The sequence below is a fragment of the Gallus gallus genome, chromosome 8 (genome assembly GCF_016699485.2).
Source record: "Gallus gallus isolate bGalGal1 chromosome 8, bGalGal1.mat.broiler.GRCg7b, whole genome shotgun sequence".
NCBI classification, from domain to species: Eukaryota; Metazoa; Chordata; class Aves; order Galliformes; family Phasianidae; genus Gallus; species Gallus gallus.
Genome location: NC_052539.1, coordinates 7,337,545 through 7,357,609, shown reverse-complemented (window position 1 = coordinate 7,357,609; position 20,065 = coordinate 7,337,545). Strand labels below are relative to the sequence as shown.

The 20,065-nt window shown below is 43.1% G+C and overlaps 1 protein-coding gene across 19 annotated transcripts in view; it reads right to left on the bottom strand.

The window, feature by feature from the left end:
• Positions 1-20,065, bottom strand: part of RC3H1 (ring finger and CCCH-type domains 1) — a 59,088-nt gene that overhangs the window by 26,579 nt on the left and 12,444 nt on the right. For 13 of the 19 annotated variants that reach the window (XM_015290530.4, XM_046898246.1, XM_046898250.1 and 10 more), the window contains exons 1-6: positions 17,107-17,261; positions 11,562-11,927; positions 4,450-4,570; positions 3,237-3,476; positions 2,020-2,195; positions 956-1,156 (exon numbers count right to left, since the gene is read on the bottom strand). In XM_015290530.4, coding sequence (XP_015146016.1) covers positions 956-1,156; positions 2,020-2,195; positions 3,237-3,476; positions 4,450-4,570; positions 11,562-11,792 — 969 coding nt within the window. In that variant the 5' untranslated portion in view covers positions 11,793-11,927; positions 17,107-17,261. Of the gene's footprint in view, positions 1-955; positions 1,157-2,019; positions 2,196-3,236; positions 3,477-4,449; positions 4,571-11,561; positions 11,928-13,672; positions 17,262-20,065 lie in introns of those variants that run through there. The other 6 variants (XM_046898243.1, XM_040705257.2, XM_015290529.4 and 3 more) reach the window with 2 other exon arrangements.

The following is a 20,065-nucleotide window of genomic DNA, read 5'->3' as shown; positions in this document are numbered from 1 at the left end:
GCGAGGTACCCATGATCTCTTCTGTGTTGTGTTGGCACCCAGAAAGAAATGCAGATAATAAGGTTCATTTATATAAGATTTCTGAGGAGTCTAGTATCTCCAACTTCTGAACCAAGAGAACTGCATTGTGAGTACAGCAGTCAGGAAAGAGCACAGCAGAAGAAGGAAAAAAGATTAATAACATCCCACATTTTAGCATTTATAAGTTCTATAACTCTGCCTAGAACCACCTTCAAGAGATGTCTGGCAGGATATCTGAAAATGTGGGCAAATAGATGAATAATACATAGCAGCTCCTGAAGACAATCCGCCTGAATGGCACTCAAAGCAACTGCTTCACAGCTTTTATAACCATTCACCAAGACATTAGGGCTCAGTTCTTCCCACCTAGTTTAGGCAATTTTATGAGTTGTCTGATCTAATATTTAGGGGGAATCCCCTGATTTAACCATTTGGAAGGAACACTAGCCCTGTGCTCACTCTCAACAAAAAGCGATCTGGGCATTTCCAGAGGTGAAATCATTTTATTTAAGAAACACATTTCATCCTCTCTCTTCATCTGAATAAAGAGTAAACAACTGATTTCTTTCAATTTAGTCTAGTCCCCTGCCTGAAAGCATGAACCATTAATTTCTTTTGCTGTGTTGGCAGTTATCAGGTGTTTGGAAAGGACACATGCCAATCATGCAGCTAACTTCTGTGGTTTTTCATCTGTTGAAAGAGGTAAAGAAGAAAGAGATGGCAAGATGACAGAAAGGAGCAAGATTCACTAGATTACAAAAATATATTGCAATTATTCAAGCTGTAACAGGTTTTATAATAATAGGGCAAATGATTAACAAGTAAGGTGAGTACAGAAGGGCACAGTGTGCAAATCTAAGTATTCAAGTTACAAGCACATAAATCTGCAACAGCTGCAAACAAGATAATGTGGGCTGATTTTAGGTGGCTTTACCTTGTCAATGATAGACTGCATGTGGGATTTGTGAGACTGGTCTCCATACAACAGCGAGGACCACTGATCTGGTGCAATGCGTAAACCTGCTTCCATAGCAATTTGAACAATCTGGGAATCATGTTCCCTTCTCAGAGCTTCATAAGTACGAAATTCCTCCTTCAGTTGCATCAGGGAGGAATCTTCATCGCGCTTCGTCACCTAGCAGGGAAAAACAAGCCAAGTACAATTAAGCAGGATAAGACTATGTGAAGTACAAAGCAAGAGAAATATTTAGCCAGCAGTGAACACTGCTATTGGTGCCTACTAAAATAACATGCACTCTTCATCAACTGCAATCACTATGAAATGGATACCAACTGTAACTCACTCAGAAACTGACCCAGACATTACTTGTTGCAGTGCCACACTTTGTAAACAATATCACAACATGTACACTTCCTTTCTCCAATCAAGGTACTTTATGTGCATTGCAGGTTTTGGTTTGCTTGTTTTAGAATACAGTTACCACCACCAAAGCATTTTTTTCTCCTCATTTAACAAAACCGAAAGACACTTAGCACGTAACAATGGGCGTTTAAATAGCATGAACCACCAAACACAGCTTTAGTTCTCTTTCCTACAAGTCCCATATTCCACTGCCTCATATTTCTTTGTTTCTAAGCACATCACCACTCAATTAACAGAACTGGCAATTTTCCAGCTTTAGGCCTCTTCCAAGGAGATAAATTACACTGACTTGCATACAGGTTTAGTCACGGTGCATCCATTAAACCTGGACAGAGTCCAAACTTAGATTTACAGCTTAAAATTGCAATTTCAGCCCACACTGCCATTACAGATGTAGGAGAAACTCTCTAAACACATGTGGGACTTGATAGAAATATTTTCTGTAACCGTTTTTAGACTCATGTAATCGTATAGAACAATGAAAAACAAAAGCAGAAATCTTTTCAGACACAGTGAATATGTATTAAAAATAATTTTACATTGAGGGATCTTTTTGTTATATGAAGAAACGTTCTCCTGCATGAGGAAATCTCTGAGCAGAATCTTCTTCATACCTTGAAGCACGAGGCTCTGTAAAGAAGCTGGACAACATGCCCAATGCTAGTTTTAGAAGCCTGAGGAAATCGTGGCTCCAGCCTCTGAACCACAAAGAGAACCAAGACCTTTCGTGACAAGGCAGATCCATCTTCCAGAGCCAGCAGAACCAGCTTTAAAGCCTCTTCTTGCATAGCTGTGAGGAAATAATGAAAGAGAATACAAAAAAAAGTGAGGGAAGACCAAGGAAGGTCTCTGCACTGTTTCATGTCTCCCTACAAGCAAGGGTAAGAGACTAGGTACAAGCCACGCACACAACTTCCAGATTCCCGGAGTTTGGGGTATCTGATGATAGTATGATTTCTTCATTCCTGTCTATCTTGATGTTTTTTAATGCAAGTTTTTCAAGTGTACTATTCTCACATCTTTCCCAGCAACAGTATGACAGGCTAAAGAATGGCAAAGCTGGTTCCCATGCAGGTAAAAGAGCAATTAGTGCCCACACAAACAAATTAGGAGCTGCACCGCTACATATTTTGCTAGCAAATTAGCCTCAATGTTCCTTGCAGAGGAGCCAAAGTTAGCATCCCAAAGCTAGTCTTCTTCCACTTGTTTCAGTGGTAAAAATCTTCTATTTTAAGAAACTGGCTTCTGTTTCAAGGAATTCTTTTTAGTTGGTACTCTGAAAGTGAACTCTCTATATTCAAGTAACCAGTCTTCATACTGATCTATTTTTTAGCAAAAGCAATATAATGCAAAAGAATTCAGATTTCAAAGTATGTAACTTCTAGAAAGACATGTATACACATACACCTGCAGGTACCAGATCTCTCCCTACAGCTGTTTTGTATGCTTATTTCCCTCGGTTAGGTAAGGATGACATGTCTAGTCGCTGCCTTCCTGGTTCGAGAAAGGTCCTGCTTCTCTGAAGGACAGCAGGAGAGACTACTTCCTATTTTATTGTAGCACAAGAACAAAAGGACATCGACTATTCTGAATTTTATGTAAGACCTGCAAAAGCACTAAAAAGGTGACAAAGCCCGGGGCAGCAGCCCAACAGATACATCATTAATTCTGAATACCTACAATTAAGAAATCAGGCCACAGCCTAAAAGAAAATAAATAAAGACATAAATAAATCCCTCACAATTTCAGTCACAAGGATGCCCATGTCTTAATCCTCTTCAATTCTGAACTGCTTCTGGAAAAAAGAAGTATTAAAAGCAACATCACCTACCTGGTCCAAGGAACTGGCACCCTCTGGCTCTCACTGCAGCCCAGAGGTTGGAAGAGAGCTGCTGAGGATTTTGATGCTGAAGAATGAGCTCTGTGACTGTTCTTTCACCAAGTGACCGTGCTGCACGCATAGCTCTGATCCGTCCTTCTTCCTCCACTAGCTGGCAGTGAACCAGTGTCACAAGCTTCCTTTGCATAGGACGACTCAGGACACTCTGAGTAGTACTGTTCAGACCCACACCTTCAAAATAAAATGAAGGAGAAAAAGAATAAACTATCCCGTATCTCCTCTTCTTGTGCCAGTCTTCAATTACTGTGCTGGAGAAACACAAAATAGTTCTCCTGATACCTACTTTTTAAAATAGAACACTACAGAGAAGGTGTACAAGTTTGTTTTTGTCAGTTTGTTTCACTCAGCATTAGAAGCTAACCGTGCTCTGCAGTCAGCCTTCCCACAGATTTATGTCTTGTGGATTGATTTGGCTCTCTAAGATGGTGCAGCCTCTAATGAATTCTCTCCCCATACTAGAAGTCTGTCCCGAGCCTTCTGCTATGGATTCCCAGGTGTCTCCTCAATGGTAAAATCATACTGCAGTCCTTCCCTTACTCATGGGGTGCAGGGATCACTGCCCTCTTTGACCACCTGTTTTTAGACATCAGTTTCTTACAGCTATGTGCTTCATTAGCTTCTACATCTAGGAAGGAGTGACAGATTTTCTACGTTCATCATATGTAAAGCAGATAAAATACAAAACTCTTGAACTCAGCTCAGTTTTGCTGAGTTAGGATTATTCACTGACCCTGCTCTTGTGTACCACCTTGTATAAACAAAGTATTACTTATCATTTACGCTCCATATCCAGTAACTTCCCTGTTTCAGTTTTTTTCCTCTGCCACAAACGTGCTCCATTACAGTTAACTCAAAGCAAAGCAGAAGTCAAAAAACATTAATCTTTATTTTTACCCGATTCACTTTGAGTTCTTTACCAAGGCCAAATACCTCAGCTTTTTCTCAGTATTACTTTTGACATAATGACTTCTTTTTATTTCCCTTAAGTAAAGGCATAACCTTAATGCTTAGGAAAGCAGTTTCAATGTGGTTTTAAACTAGGTCTATGCCCATTTATCCCAAACAGGCTAAATAGCCATCTGAACAGTTTGTTACACGTGGTATTTCCATCTATCATCTTCCAAGAAAGCCATGCAGGAATTACCTCTTGCGCTGCTGAGTGGTTTGAGGTACAATGCTAATTCTTCCACACATTTTTTGCTCTCCTCGTAATGCTTGGTATCTTCAGCTCCACTACATATAGTAATTGGCTGCTGCTCAGGAACCTGGGAAGAGATGACATACATTTATGACAAATGCACAGAAATAACTGGCAGCCATGCTTATAAGTACCAAATTAAGTTTGTTAATCCCAAGCATTTCCTGTTTTGTTCTCTTCTGCATTTTTCTCCATTAGCAATTTTTTCAGCCTTAGTAAACAAACTGCAAAAAGCTACCAGTTAAAAACATGATTAAACATATGCAGAAAATTTACGATTATAGTATCAGATTTCTTTTATTTGGTGGCTGACAGGAAACAGAAGCATGACAAAAGATATCACCATTTTTTGCAATTATAATTTCTTTGCTGAAGTCGTGTGCATATTGAGACATCCCCAAAGCTGGATGACCAAATATAGAACAGATCAGATGAACACCGGTTTACGGGAAAGTGCAGATTCGTATCCAGGGCCTCACAGCTCTACAGTCATCCTGGGATAAGCAATCTGAGCTACTTGGATTACTGGGAGAAAGATTTAGCAGCAAATACACTACGCCACTCCTGCAGTGTATTTTGCCCAGACCCAATTCATCAAGCAGTAAGAGGACATTATCCCACACAGCTTGTATGAACACAAAGTCCAAGTATTAAACTGACATCACAGGCCATGCTTGGTTTTGTTTTTACATTTATTTACATTTAGCATTTATCTCTTTATCCAGGTATTCACCAGAAACCAACATTTTTCAAAGGTATATTGGATCCTCATCCCCGAAGTTATTTTTTGTTGCTGCTTTCTCCAGTTAAATTCTTACAGCTTTAAGCAAGTTTGGAGGTGCAGCAGAGCACTGTATTCGTGCCCATAAATAACACAATTCAGCAGTCAGCTCAATAAATACACAACAGCATCAGGAACTGGAGTTTCTCAGAAGGCTAATTGCAAGCTTTTTTTGCATATGCTACTCAAGTGCAAGCAGACCTCGGACTCTGACTTCTATTATTTCCAAGTCAATCCCCATCCCACCAGCAATAACATAATGCTAATCCTGTATAGCTGCTTACATGACCGTCAGTCTAAAAGCACAAGCCTTTAATGCTTGAGCTATGAGCCTGCCAACCTTCACATGTAACACAGCCAGGCACAGTACCATTACAATGGCAGCAGTGAATGTAAGTAAAATACATATACAAACACATATATTTACGTTCATCACCATGCATACAAGCAGGAGTTTTCCTGATTTGTGTAGAAAGCCATCTGTTCCAGTTAGAGGATGTCACTTCCACAGGCCGAGAAGACCAGCTGTGCCAGATGCTCATTCTGGCACACATCACTTGCATCATTTTTGCTTCAAAAGTTAGTGACAAAAAAGTCTGCCAGTGTAATATAGGCTGCAACAATTAGGACAGTTGATACCATCCCCAAAACAACACCAAGATAGGATGCATCTGGCACTTCCACACCACTTACAGGGGAAAACAACAAGCTTAATCACAGCAAGCCAGGAAGGCTGGCCTGGATGCTTTCCATGGATCACAGTTAACTTGGGAATGATTTTTTTATTCCTGTTTCTGAGCAAAAAAAGCTTTGAGCAGAGGATTCTGCAGCTGTGCCTTACAGAGGTCAGCCATAACTGTTTCAACTGCAGCAGCCTCAGCCGGACTGGATTACTGGGCCTTGGGAAACACACATTAGCACCTTCAACATTTGCTTTCATGTTCACAGAACACTCCACCTCCTTTTCAAAGTTGCTGCCATTTTAGCAGCCTGCCTCTGTCTGGGAAGTTACACAAGCAGAACTGGCTCATTGATCAAACAGCACACGCATCTCATGCATTTGTGCCGAGACAGACGCTGCCCTATAGGGCAGTCTCTGCCCTACCTACTGCTGGAATGGATTTTCAGCACAACTCCCACGTACCCTTGCAAGCATTCAATCTGCCAGCAGCAGCAACTCGAAATGCAAGCAGAGTGCCACAGCAGCAGCTGCCGAAGCGGGCTGGGGCAGGAATCATAGAATCATCGAATGTCTTGCTCAGCCCTGGATTTCAGTCTGCAATCAGGCAGGGTTGGCTCAGCATGCATTCACAGCTGCCGTTTGGAATGCTGTATGCAGCACAACACAGCCCACCAGATACAAGGGCTGTAGTGGCAGCTCACAGAATGCTTCCCCTTTCCTAGGAGAAAGATGGCACAGGAAAACCTGCCAAGAGTTAACAAAGCTATTGAACACTGCATTTCTGCACATCACTCCTATTTCTCCTCTTTGCAAGGGAAATTTTACTGTAAAATCCAAGACAGCAGCTCAAAAGAGATGCAACATTAATCTTAAGCCCAAGCAAGTATCATGTGGAACAATAAAATGAGATGCTTATTTTGTGGTTTCAGGAGTCTCAGGAGATGAAAACGCCTCTCTTCTCACACACACAACACCACTGAAGATGAAGCATCTGATAGCACAGCTCGTGAGTAATTTGTCCTTTTGCTGGTACTGCTATATGCAGTTCCATTTCTCCCCATGCATTTGTAGTTGTAACGACTTTAAGAACAGAATTGACCAAGAGAAAAGAAGAACAGCCACACTTTATGAAAGTCACATGAGAGCTGAATGTTAATTCTGGCTCTGTCAAACAGTTGCTGGAGGACAACTGAGAAATCACTCAAGTTCAAAGCATTTTCACTTCCCCTTCTCAAAATATCTTTTCAAGAGCATGCCGGACGTTACAGTCCCTTCTGTTTACAATGCCTCTTGAGAACCTCAAAATAGATGCCCTGCAGAATGAGTTCATGATTTTCATCCTCATTCAATATTCCATGTTCTCAGACGCCACACCCTTTGCAGTTTTCACTGCAAGCACATTTACATAATATCACAGACGTCTCCCAACAGAGAACGAGACCGGAAAAATAAGCTCAGATGCTTTATTACTTTCAACTTGTGTTCTTTTTGAGTACATCTGCCTTGGCAATGAGTGCAGGCCTCCTGGCAACAGAATGGCAGCGTGGCTGTGGGAAGAGGCAGGCTGTGACAGCATGAGAAGGGCAACCAGGAAAGCGTGTCGCTGCATCATCATCTCTTACCAGGCAGAGATTTGGAAGTGGCGATTTAGCTGTAATTTCATGAAGGATGTCAGCTTGAATTGTCACTAATTACCATCAGACATTTAACTGCACAGAACAAAAACACGCTGAGCGGACCAAATCCCTGTTCGTCTGGCCTGAAAACTGTTTTCCCCCATTCTTATCCTCCTACGGATGTGCATCTTGCTTCCTGTCAGCAAGAAACAGTCAAAAAATTCAAACCAACACTACTACAGTCTACTGTCTTCAGTTCCTTATGAGCTTTCACCAGGGATAGCTTCTTTGCAGAAAGTTCCTTTCTTGTGGCACCTCATCTCAGCAAAATTATCAAGTGAGCTGCCAACATAAGCTCTGCAATAGTAACCTTCCCCTTTTTCGTGGGCTATCACTTCATGACATTCTCACATTCTCTCTCCATACACATGATTCCATTGCCTAACGTCTGGAATTGTATTTATCACATTCACAGGTGACTACAATAGAAATTACAGTGCCACAGGAACTTTTGCCACTTGACACCACCTGTCTGGAATGCGAACACTGCTGTTTGGTATGCCACAGAAAAGAGGAGGGAAGAAATGAGATGACAGATCCGTGACTGTGCACCTTCAAAACACTGGCCCAGTGAACGCTTAAAGCAGCCACATAATAGCAAGTAATCTGTGGATGCTTGAGCAGTTAAAATTCAAAACTTAATTCCATTAGAAATAGGCTTAAGAGATTTCTTCTCTATCTGGGAAGTTTAAAAAGTTTTAAATCCGTCCTATGAATGCTCTAATAAAGCCTTTTTGATTTGTACTAAAGACCACTGTCTCTCTTTCTTCACTTCTCTTAGCTCCTACTGAGGTGCTCAGCTATTGCCAGCTCTCTCAAGGATAGTAACTGTCACCTTCCCCCCTCCATCCCTTCTCCCCCCCACCTCACTTGTGTGAGTGCTGAACCATATGGCTGCTGCCCCAGAGCACACCCTGTACCCACTGCTGATGTGCTCCGTGCTGCAGCAGGAAAGCAGAGAGGTTATTTTTCACATCAAGAATGGATTTAAACTGAGCAACAATTTCACTCACTGGAAAATAACGGAGAGAGCCAAAACTGACAAACAGGCAGTAATTCCAAGAAGAAACCAACACTCTTCAACGCTAGAGTAACCAACTCTTCAGGAAGTTAATGCTGCTGCCAGAGGAATAGGCAGTGCTCCTCTTGGTGCCCTTGTGACAAATGTAGCCCATCTTCCCTGTTAACTTCACCCACTGCGCCTGTGTGAAAGCCAGCCAACGTGACTTGTCCTGGAATGCTATCACTGCTGCCAGTCACAGCAGAATAGATTTGTTTCTTCAAACTGCTTGTTCTTGCCTCCAGCAAAAAAGCACACAACGCTTATAAGTGTGTACTTCCCAAACGCTTCCCCAAAGGGAAAAGAGCAAACTGTTCTTTTTCCTCCCAGATAAAAGCTATAATTGTGTTCTACTGTATCTCTGTCTAAAATGAAGCCTCTCTTACGGAATTCATTGTTTAAAAATAAAGTAGTACTGGTTTTCCCAGGTTCATGTGTACAGTTTGCTGGAGATTGGGGGAGGTTAAAGACTTAGAGCCTACAAAAACTAAGCCATGAAGTGGAACTAGAAAATGGATTTTGTTTCACACCAAAATCGATGATGCTACTCATTTCATAAGCTGGCTTTGCTGCTCACAGATCCTTTCTGTTGCTGTATGCCAAAGAGAGCCCATCTTCTTAAAAGGACAGAGTTCAAAGTTAACATAGTTCCTCTGTACTCTTTCTGTTCCTTCAGCCAAGTTTTTATTTTTCCCCCTTTGTAAAACAAGTCCAAACTGGACTTTAGGGAGACCAGAGGAAAAAAGCAACTGTTTCCCTGTCCTTCACAGAAAAGTAGTCCAATTATTTTATAGTACTCCAGAAGGTGGTAAACACTCCTAGAGGTGCCAGGAAGGGGAAGAGAAAGTAAGAGAAAGGAGAGTGAATTATACTAAATGCTGATTTCACTTAAAGCAATGGAATGTGCTCACTGAAACTAGGAAATCAGGGGCCTGTGTGAATGTATGTATTTATCTTAAGGGGAAAGCATGTGTGTACTAAAAACCCTGCTAAGAACACCAATTATTGTTTAGTTAACAGAATGCAGCAAGCAGCATCCATACAGGAATGGATGGCAATCAACAGGCAAAAGAATATAGCCTCTTTTGCTGCCATTTGCAGCTTTTAAGGACATCATGACACAAGGTTATATGAATCTCCTCTATGTGAAATATAAGATAGAAGAAGGAAGACCAAAGAAATATGTCACTAGAGTTCAGAGGGCTCTCAAGACAAAGACTTAGCACGCTATTCTTCATACCTCACGCACAAACAGATGAGGAAATTCTGGCTGGCCAGCTAGCAAAAGCAGAATTAAATTCTCCATTACCTGTAACAGGGGGCAGGGTGATTTTCCATCTCATTCCAGAGGACTTATATTTGTGGAAATTCTAATTTAAGCTATCACACAGCTTCTTTACATGAAGTGCACACAAAACAACTGAACAAATGCAGAACATTTCCTTAAGTGTGAATATCTGGATACAACTGGAATCATTTCTGAAACTCCAGAGAGGAAGGGAGGGATATACAAAAGAGGAATGGAGAAAGAAGAGAATGATAAATATTCATGGCATCACCCAGAGATTTCACAGTGCTTGGACACTCTTCAAAGATGGAGCATCTACACATTACAGAAATGGAAGCACAGGGACTTATTACCTTCTTCTGCAGAGTGGGATGAATCACCAGTACAGTGAGAAACAGAAATCAATTTTTAATCTTCTGATACAAGTTCTAGACCAATACATAGCAAGAAAACAAGAAATAAGCTGCGCTCCTCGATAAATCAAATGAAAATCAGAAGTGGCAAAACCACATCTGGATCTAAGTCACAGAACCTAATGAGAAGCATTGTAGCAACATCTTAGCTTCCCCCTTTTATAGCTCCCCTGGAATACAATTCATCTCTTTTCCTTGAGCTGTGCAATTCCCTGAATTTTCTGCTGCTTCTTCAACTCAACTGAATCCAGGCAGCTGAGCAGCAAACAGAAAACAATGACCACTCTAAGATAACTGCATTCTTTCTACATTTTTGTCCTTACTCATAAGTTAGACATGATCATTCCTGCTTGTCCCTATTTCACAGTTCCGTCCAGCCTTGGCAAGTGCGGGTCACAAGAAATTACTGGTGAACTAATCAGCAAGCTTACACTAATTTACGTCTGCGCTGCAACCGATAAACAGGGCGACCTTGCTTCCCACTGGCCACATCCTTGCCCGTTTCCTTGGGCTGCCATTAGTACCAGTGCTGCAGGACTACTCACACAGGTCATCACAATTCAGCTGACCCCTGAGTAACCTTCGAGCAGAAAGGCCATCTTGGCAGCCTCCCCCATTCACCTTTCAGAGTTTATATTAACATGCCAGCTCACAAAGTTACACTTTCAGAGTTCAGTTTCAAATTAAACATAAGGCAGTACAAAGGTTACTACCAGAGGGATCTGTCCCACTTCTACTCCTCTACACCCTGCTTCTGGGGCACCTGATTACGAGCCCATTGAGTCCACCACATAAAGCAAGTAACCTACTCACAAAGGAAAATGGCTTTCCAGCAGATTAACTCACTGATCCTGATCCAGCTCATCCTTTCAGCAGAGTCTGGCTAAATACAACTTAGGGAAGAAGGAAGAGAACAGAACCAGCCCTTTATGGTGACAGCCCACGGTTACACTAAATCACAAACACAAAATTAGTCAGTGATTGGCAGAAGCAAGATCTGAACTGCTGTAACAGTCATATCGCCTACAGCACGTCATGGCTCAAAACCTGTAATCACCAAAGAGATGTCTACACAGCCACATTCTTTAATCGTTAATTGTTTTCCTTCTTTATTTTTAGAGGACAACACAGGAAGAGGTAATAAAAAAGCACTGTTACCTGAGCACCCACTAGCTGCAGCAAGGCTGAGTTCACAGGAAGAAGTTCAATATCTGTGTTGATAGTGGTCTGGTCAAAAGGGCACGCCTTACGGTGGAGCTTGTTGAGGCACATCTTGCAGACAGTGTGGCCACAACCCAAGCTGATGGGCTTCCGGATCGTTTCGTCAAAAGTCTGTGTGCAAATTGGACAGGAGAGAAAATCCGTCCACTGTGGAGCTTGTACAGGCATTGTTTCAGGAGTTAATTGACAAGACAAAAATCTAAAGCAGATTCCACTGGAATCAAAATCTTTGCAAAAAAAGTCTGTTTGCTTTTAAATATCTTCTGTAAGAACAGACAGTCAGCACATAGTGTGAAACATAACCTGAAAGAAAACAGAAACATAAGATTAGCATTCTCTACTGGAACAAGCATCTGAAATCCTCTGTACTACGTAAATACCACTTGTAGAGGTATAGCTGAACTAGGAGTGCAGTTCTGACATTAAATAGAGAACTGAGTCACAACTTGTTTTAATTCCAGCTATTTTCTGGCATTGGAAAAGATACTTCAATCTTTCTGCTCTTATCCATCTTTAAAAGAAACACATAAAGATAGTTATCTTACCAAAGATATAAGGCTGGATTAATTACCTTTCAATTTTTACATTTTCCTTTACAAATGATCCAATTAGCATTAACTAGATCTGAATCAAAACAAGACAGCTTTTAAAGTACTGCTGTACTGATTCTACCAAAACTTTTTTTTTTTTCCAAGTATTCATTCGAAATTTCAATAATTTCACCCAAAAGCTGCATGACAAATCAGCTTCCTCCCAAGCTCAGGGCCTCTGGATTGGCACATGACAACTCTGTGGAAGCACCTGAGAATCAGAAGATGGATGAATGGCTCAGGGTTATGGTCAGGCACCACCAGCACACAATGCAGTCATGCACAGTGCCAGGCAGTGCCATATAAAACTACTGCAACACCACCAGACTGCAGCTGATCTATATGTCTCTCCCTGGAGGCATTCAGGGCCAGGCTGGGTGGGGCTGTGGGCAGCCTGGTCTGGTGGGAGGTGTCTGTGCCTACAGCAGCAGGTTGGAACTACATGGTCTTAGAGCGCCCTCCCAATTCAAACCAATCTATGATTCTATATGGAGCTACATTATCCCACATGGACCTACCTGGGCACACCTCCCATGCTCTGAGAATCCCCACGCATTATTGAGTCTAATTCTGCACTGACAGCTTGCCCTCCATCTGTCCACCACCACAAGAATTTACAGAAGTCACTGTCAACTGTAAGAGCCCTAAGTGTTTCTCAAAGACCCTTTTCTAACCTTGATCTATATCATTACTTGCCATAAAAGCAGAGCTACATCATGTGGGTGATGGGAAATATAAAAGAGTAAATGTGAGAGGAAGTTATATGAAAAGAATCATTACCAGAAGCAAAATCGGTAATGAAAACAACATTTTGATACCTGGCTCACTTTCTGTCATCAGTGAAGGTAGCAGAAACCAGCTCAGCTCACACTGAACTACTACTGAAAAGATTTTTCTGAACCAATCACTTCCCCACAACTCAGTGGTTTAGGTTCCATACCAAGGTGTGAGCACTTGCTTGCTATTATCTGTTCAAACAGAAGCAAACCTAGCAACCTCTTAACAAATCTCAGCCTAAAAAACAAACACACAACTCAAAGGCAGAAAGAAACTTCAAGTCAGAACTTGTGCACTTCAGAATCAAAGCATTTTGAAATGGCAACAAAAATCTGACGCCAAAACAGAGACTGAAAAGCCTCAGGCCTTTGTTCCAGAATTTAGCACTACGTTGTTCACACTTAACATCATTTTGCCAGGGCAAACAATGAGCAGTTACAAGTTAAGCTTCTAGCCATGTTTCAACAGTGTATCTAAAGCTCGGTTCTAAAGCTAATGAAAAAAAATAATTACATCCATCATCAAAAGATGCACAGTGCCATAGGGCCACTGCTAGGCAGCCAACTAGGAACCAAGAGGAAATCAGCACTGCCCAGCCAGGTGGTACTGAGGAAGAGGCACTACAGCTGTTTCAGCAGCTAGGCATTCCATATCCCACTTAGAACCTGCAGAAGGTATTACCTTGAAATGTCACAAGACCTTTCTGCAAAGAGCAGCACACAGCTTCATAAATCTAGAGCTCGTACTGCCGTGCTGCGAAATACCACTCGGTGCTCACAGCTTAACAGCTGAATCACATCGCTTCCTTTCCACCACACTGGTATTAAAAGATCCACCAACAACTTCCCAGGCTCCTCTCCAATTCAGAAATGATTTGAATGGCCTATGTGAAACACTGATTATTAACCACTACGTTAATCCAAGCATTAACAAAAAGAGCAATTTTTTACTAACTAAGAAAATCTAAAACCAGATGCTAACAGGAAACTACATTGCCAATGCATAAAAGTAGATGTGGACAGGCAGGCTTTGCTATCCCAGTTTCTCAACTGGAAAAAATGAGTTGACACACTTTAACACAAGAGTTAACTAATTGAAGAAATAAACAGACGTGCTGTTCATAGCCATGCCTCTGGCCACTCAAGGAAACCAGCATAACAAAATAGATCACTTATTTACAGTCTTAACAATAGGGAAAGTTTTTGCTTTCCAGTCTGGGAAGGGAGGTAATGGTAGGACTGCTGACCTCTTATCATGGCAGCTTTGGAAGGGCTGGATAACAAAGGAGGCAAAGCTCACAGCCAAGCACAGCACACAGAACAGTTGTTACACGCACTGGCCAGCCAGGCTAGAAGGGCCTTTACACACATACAGCCCCAGCAGTGGAAATGCAGTGACTCAGGGGGCACCAGGTGACAGCTCTCCCTGTGACAGGCTTCCTTCCCTCCAGCCCCTTGCTGCAAGCACCTGCAGCCTCAGACTGGTGCCTAAATGCTAGAGGAAGGCCACTGGTAGCACTGACAATAGAAAGTATGGCTGGGAGAAACCTCAGGAAACCACCTACTCTTGCATGGTCTAACTGCTGAAACAGATGGTTAACTGGCTTGAGCCAGCCAACCTTTCCCCACAGAGGAAAGGAATAGCTGTCTGAGCAACAAGCCCTGCTCTGCTAATAAATCTCCCCGGCTGCTCAGCACAGAGCTGAACTTCTTCACTGCCACATACGGTGGGAATGACACTGCAAGGGACAGCTCTGAGCTGTGTGTATGCAGGCTGGCCCTGAACTAAGACTTCCACAGCTGCCCACGTACACAGCTTCGGTCTCACTGCTGGGTCCTCACCCTCAGCACCAAGCAGAGTCACGCACTGAAATACAACATAAATCCCACCCAGAAACACCACAGGCGGATGGTGTGTCAGTAAGAAAGGAGGCTGGGTAAGAGATGTATCCTTGCAAGCTTTGCAACTTGCTACTACCATGAAAACAATGGGAAACAAAGTACTCTCAAGTTAGAGAGAACTAACACATGAGAAAACACAATAAATAAAACAATAAAACAATGAGACAGTTTCATACACCTCTCCAGAACTATGCCAGAAGCATGAAACCTCATGTGCGAAGCCTAGACTGCAACCACTTAGGAAGACAAACTCATATTAAAAAAAAGCCTCTTCCCATAGCATTCTGACTTTTTAACTCATTCCCTCCGTTCTCTTTCACACTTTAACTCCCAATATGCACACACACACACACACACTTCTTTAAGCATGACTGAGGAAAATAAAGACATGCCAGAAAAAAAGATGAGAAAACACACTCACATTGTCAGACAGAAGGCACTACTCTCTACTAACACTTCATACAGGGATTCCTGTTTGCTCTTTAGCCCCAGATCTCAGGCCGAAGAGTGAGTACACCTGCCTGGAAATTAGTTTTATCTATTCCAGTTGCTAGTACTGTTTGATGCTGTACCACACACCTATTCTACTCTAAACAGAGGTAACAGCCTCTTTCTTCCATCTGAGTTTTACCACTGGAAACATCAGGCTGCAATGAGACCGGTGACCCCTCTCCCCTGGGGCACTGCCACCGAGCTCTGCCCAGGCTTCAGGAAGAGATGGCACTGCTCTGTCACTGCCCGCACCTCAAGGAAGAGAATGGCTCCTGTCCAGCTGTGCAGTGCAGGGTTGCTCGCACACAACCAGCAAGCTTTGCAGATCCAAGCCTCAAGATCATGATGTTTTCAAACTCGAGAATGCCTCATACCATTATCTACCGGCATCAAGTTTCATACATGATGACCCGCTGGAAAACTTCCTTCTGCTTTCAGCTAAAATTCAACTCCCTTTAAATTGCACTGCCCAAGTCCTTCCCCACAGCACCAAGTACCAGCATCCTTCACAAACACACTGCTGGGCCAGACCTGTCTGCCCCAGCGCACAGCCCCAGCGCACAGCCCAGCACGTGCGCTGAGTCACGCACAGCCCGCAACAATCGCAGCATGTCAGCTGCAGGCAGATGACTCAGCACCCCTACAGGCACCGCTCCTGCCCTCTCAGGATATGCATCACTCAGGAGTGCTACCTGCTCCTCCATTCCTCCATCTCTCTTTACGGCATTTCTCTAAGACCTCCTACCCCGGCAGCATCAGCTTTGGGACGTTTGTGGATCAAAATTCTGGATAACTGTAACTTTTCTTGCCTGCTTTTTCTTTTAGTCCCGAAGCTGTATTATTTTTGCCGAGTCTTAGAAACAAAACAAGCAGAACTGCCTGCACCACTGAACGTACAAGTAAGCCTATTTAGTGCAAAGCTTAATGCAAAAGCAGCTCCTCGCTGCCAAAACAAACATAGCTGTGTCAACTGATCTGCTCAAGCAAATACGGCTCTTGGCTGATCTATAGTTTAATCTAATAAAGCATACACCGCTTTATTAATTCTTTCAAAGACTCTTACTGCTCGGCAGTAATAAAACAATGCTGAGAAAGAGCAACCTGCCCAAAGGCTCAGGACTGGTTCTGCGAAGCACTAATAAACCTCTGAAGCTCCAGATGAAAACAAATCAACCTAAATGAAGGGAACAGATAACAGTGAACCATCTACATGATAAGAGGAAACAGATGCATGCAGCACAGCCCTACCCAGCAACTGCCACACAAACACCCCAAGACTCACCCATGCCTCACAAAGCATATTTAAGTATTTCTCCCATTCCAATGCAGTATGTAGTAAACAGCATTTCTGAGAGTGCAGAAAGGTATTTCTTCTCCTTCCTGATGTGAAGCACAGCACCTAACACTTTAACAAGTCCTGAATTTCATTTTAGGGAAAAACTGACAAGTTGGCCCCTCAGAAATGCTGCCCAGCCATAAGTAATCAGTTGTTTATACAGACAAGGCTGTTCCCAATGAGCACACTGAAGCCACACACACTAACAGCACACATAGCCACCCAGACAGGCTGCACAACAGGACAAACACTGGCCAGCATTCTCTGTATCTAGTACCACAGAAAAGCCTCCGGGGAAACAAAAGAGGAAAAAAAAAAAAGAAGAGAGAAACAGAGAAAGCCCATGCCTCACCAGAGAAGAGAAGGCAGAAGAAAAAGCTTCTTACCTCTGCTTGGGGAGCTCCATGAACAACACTAAAACAATACACCCAGAAGAGTATTTCCGACAGGTTGAGCTTCCTCCCCTGTAGTCTTTGCTCTCTGAAACTCTGCTGTACACCCTCAAGTGACGCCAAGTGCTTCACTTCCTCATTCCTGCTCTGCTGCACGCATGCCCAGCCTGCCCACTCCCAGCGCTCGCCCAGCACAGCCCTCTGCAACACAGGGCAGGGATTCCCACCCCGCTCAAATCCCAGAAGTCCGTGTGTAACACCTTCCCGTTCTCCTTTCCAACCCACAGAAAAACCAGCAGGCTCCAGTGACATAAAGCCCCTTAGAAAAAAATAATAATAGCAAATTATGAACACCGTCAAAATTTTGTACCAAAAGCACTGAAGCTCAGTTAAACCAGACTCAAGGTTTGCTTCCTCTTGTCCTCAGTAATATATTTGAACAATGAAGGCTTTCATTCAAAATTATCTTATTTGGTCATCTGTAAAGTTCCTTGGGAAAGTGGGGCCATTTAAGGTCAAGACATTATACTCATGCAACTTCCTGGCTTGTCACAGCACAAGGGAGAAGGGTGGAAGAATATCACATTTCTATTCAAGTACCTCCCCGACAGCGAACCTAAAACCAATTTGCAATGATTTACACTTCACACATCCTGCAAGGCAAGAGCTGATGTCTTCCTATGGACTACAGCACTTCAACAAAGTTATTTACTCTGTTTTCCACAGGAGAAAAAAAAAAACAAACACAAAAGGAATGAAGCCTAACAAGTCATCATCTCGACCTCTTGTTCTCTTCCACCAGTCTCATTCCATCAGGACCAAGAGCACTGAAGAGCAGTGTGCACAGAAAGTCCCTGCTCACATTGCCCAACAGCACAACCCTGCACATGGCCCCAGCAGTGCACTGGCAGGGAAGACACATGTTCCTACCTTTGTAACTTCTGGGTGGTATCAGACATCTCTTACAGCTCACTTAAAAGAAAGGGGAACTGACCAACCCTTAACAGCAAAAGGTCTCACAGCCTATTACCTAGGAAAAATTTTCTACCAATCATAAGGAACCTCAAACCCACAGATGATTAAAGCGAGGGAATTAGGAGCAGACAAGCAGGTCCAGAACACGTTCACTTCAAATTAAGAGCTCTTGCATATTTCAATGCAGATGACTATCAACAGCAGCACAATGATTAAACCAGGATTTAAAAAAAAAAATAAAGTCAGGGAAGAATCGATCAGATTAACACCAAAAAGCACTTGAAATATCCACAGCAGCTTTCAGAATGCAGTCTTGGGTTCAGCTGGTCACAACGTATCAAGAGCCACCAACTCTGCTCTCCAGAAGCAACAGCAACCAACCACTTTTTCATCCAGAAGCAGAGCCATGTTTGATGAGCTGCCTTCTGAACACACCAGTAAAAGAATGGCAAACACTCATCTGCTCCTGAAAGCTAACACTGAAGCAATCCACGTGCCCCCAGCCAACAACACTGTGACACTACTGAGTCTGAGGCCTTCTGCAAGTCACGGGGAAGGAAAGTAGGGACAATTCCTTATCTATCCCAGGAGACTGAAACAGAAGGTAAAGTTTCTGCGTCCAGGGGGACTGTTCTCTGCTATGATATTTTGCAGAACTTATACAAAAGCCTACACTGCAGGAGATACACAAACATCTACTTCTACATATAAATGCAACCTTTTAATAAACACAGATATGCAGAAATATGGCTGGACAGCAACTACACCAACATATCATTTTAACTGAAACAGGGCAACAAAACCAGCCACACAAACACCTCATCTGAAAAGTGATCTAAGCAGCAGGAAGCTCAAAAGAGACAGAGATTGGAAGCAGGTGGTAAATACTTCAGTTGTATGAGCACAGCTCAAAGAACAGGTACATGAGTCTTAACTTGCTTAGGAGAAGCGTTTTTTTCAATACATCTTCTAGAAATTTGAAATATCAAAGGCAATGCCATCAGCAACCAGCATTTGATAATGAGAACAGACTGGAAGGAGCAGTCTTTGAGAGTAGCCCTGCAGAGAAGGACCTGGGAGTCCTGATGGATGAAAAACTTAAGCCAGCTCAGAAAGCAAATGGTATCCTGGGCTCCATCAGAAGAGGGGTGGCCAGCAGTGACAGGGAGGTGATTGTCCCTCTCTACTCGGCCCTTGTGAGGCCCCATCTGCAGTACTGCATCCAGGTCTGGAGCCCCCAGTACAAGAAAGACAGGGAGCTGTTGGAGAGGCTCCAGAGGAGGCCACAAAGATGATCAGAGGGCACCTCCCCTACGAAGACAGGCTGAGGGGGCTGGGCTTGTTCAGGATGGAGAAAAGAAGGCTGTGGGGTGACCTCAATGCCACCTTCCAGGACCTAAAGGGAGCCTATAAACAGAGGGGAGATAACTCTTTGAAAGGGTAGATAACAGCAGGACAAGGGGAAATGGTTTCAAGTTGAAGGAGGGAAAACTTAGGTTGGATATCAGGGGGGAGTTCTTTACTATGAGAGTGGTGAGGTGCTGAACAGCTGCCCAGAGAGGTTGTGGATGCCCTGTCCATCCCTGGAGGTGTTCAAGGCCAGGTTGGATGGGGCCCTGGGCAGCCTGGTCTGCTATTAAATGCGGAGGTTGGTGGCCCTGCCTGTGGTGGAGGTGGGGTTGGAGCTTCATGATCCTTGGGGTCCCTTCCAACCCAAGTCATTCTGTAATTCTGTGAGAAAACGTATCAGTGATCAAAATCATAAAAGCCTGTATCATTCCTTTCCATGCAGGAAAATTTACAGTAACCTGACTACTACTATAGGTGTTCCATAACTGATAAGTAAATATAGGTAAAGGGGTAAGGGACCAGAAATTCATCACAATAGCTCCCGGTACCTTGCAGGGCTTCAGAACGTAAGGATGTTAAGTACTCATTTGAAAATCTGAAGTTCCTCTTGAGCTTTTTTTACCCCTTC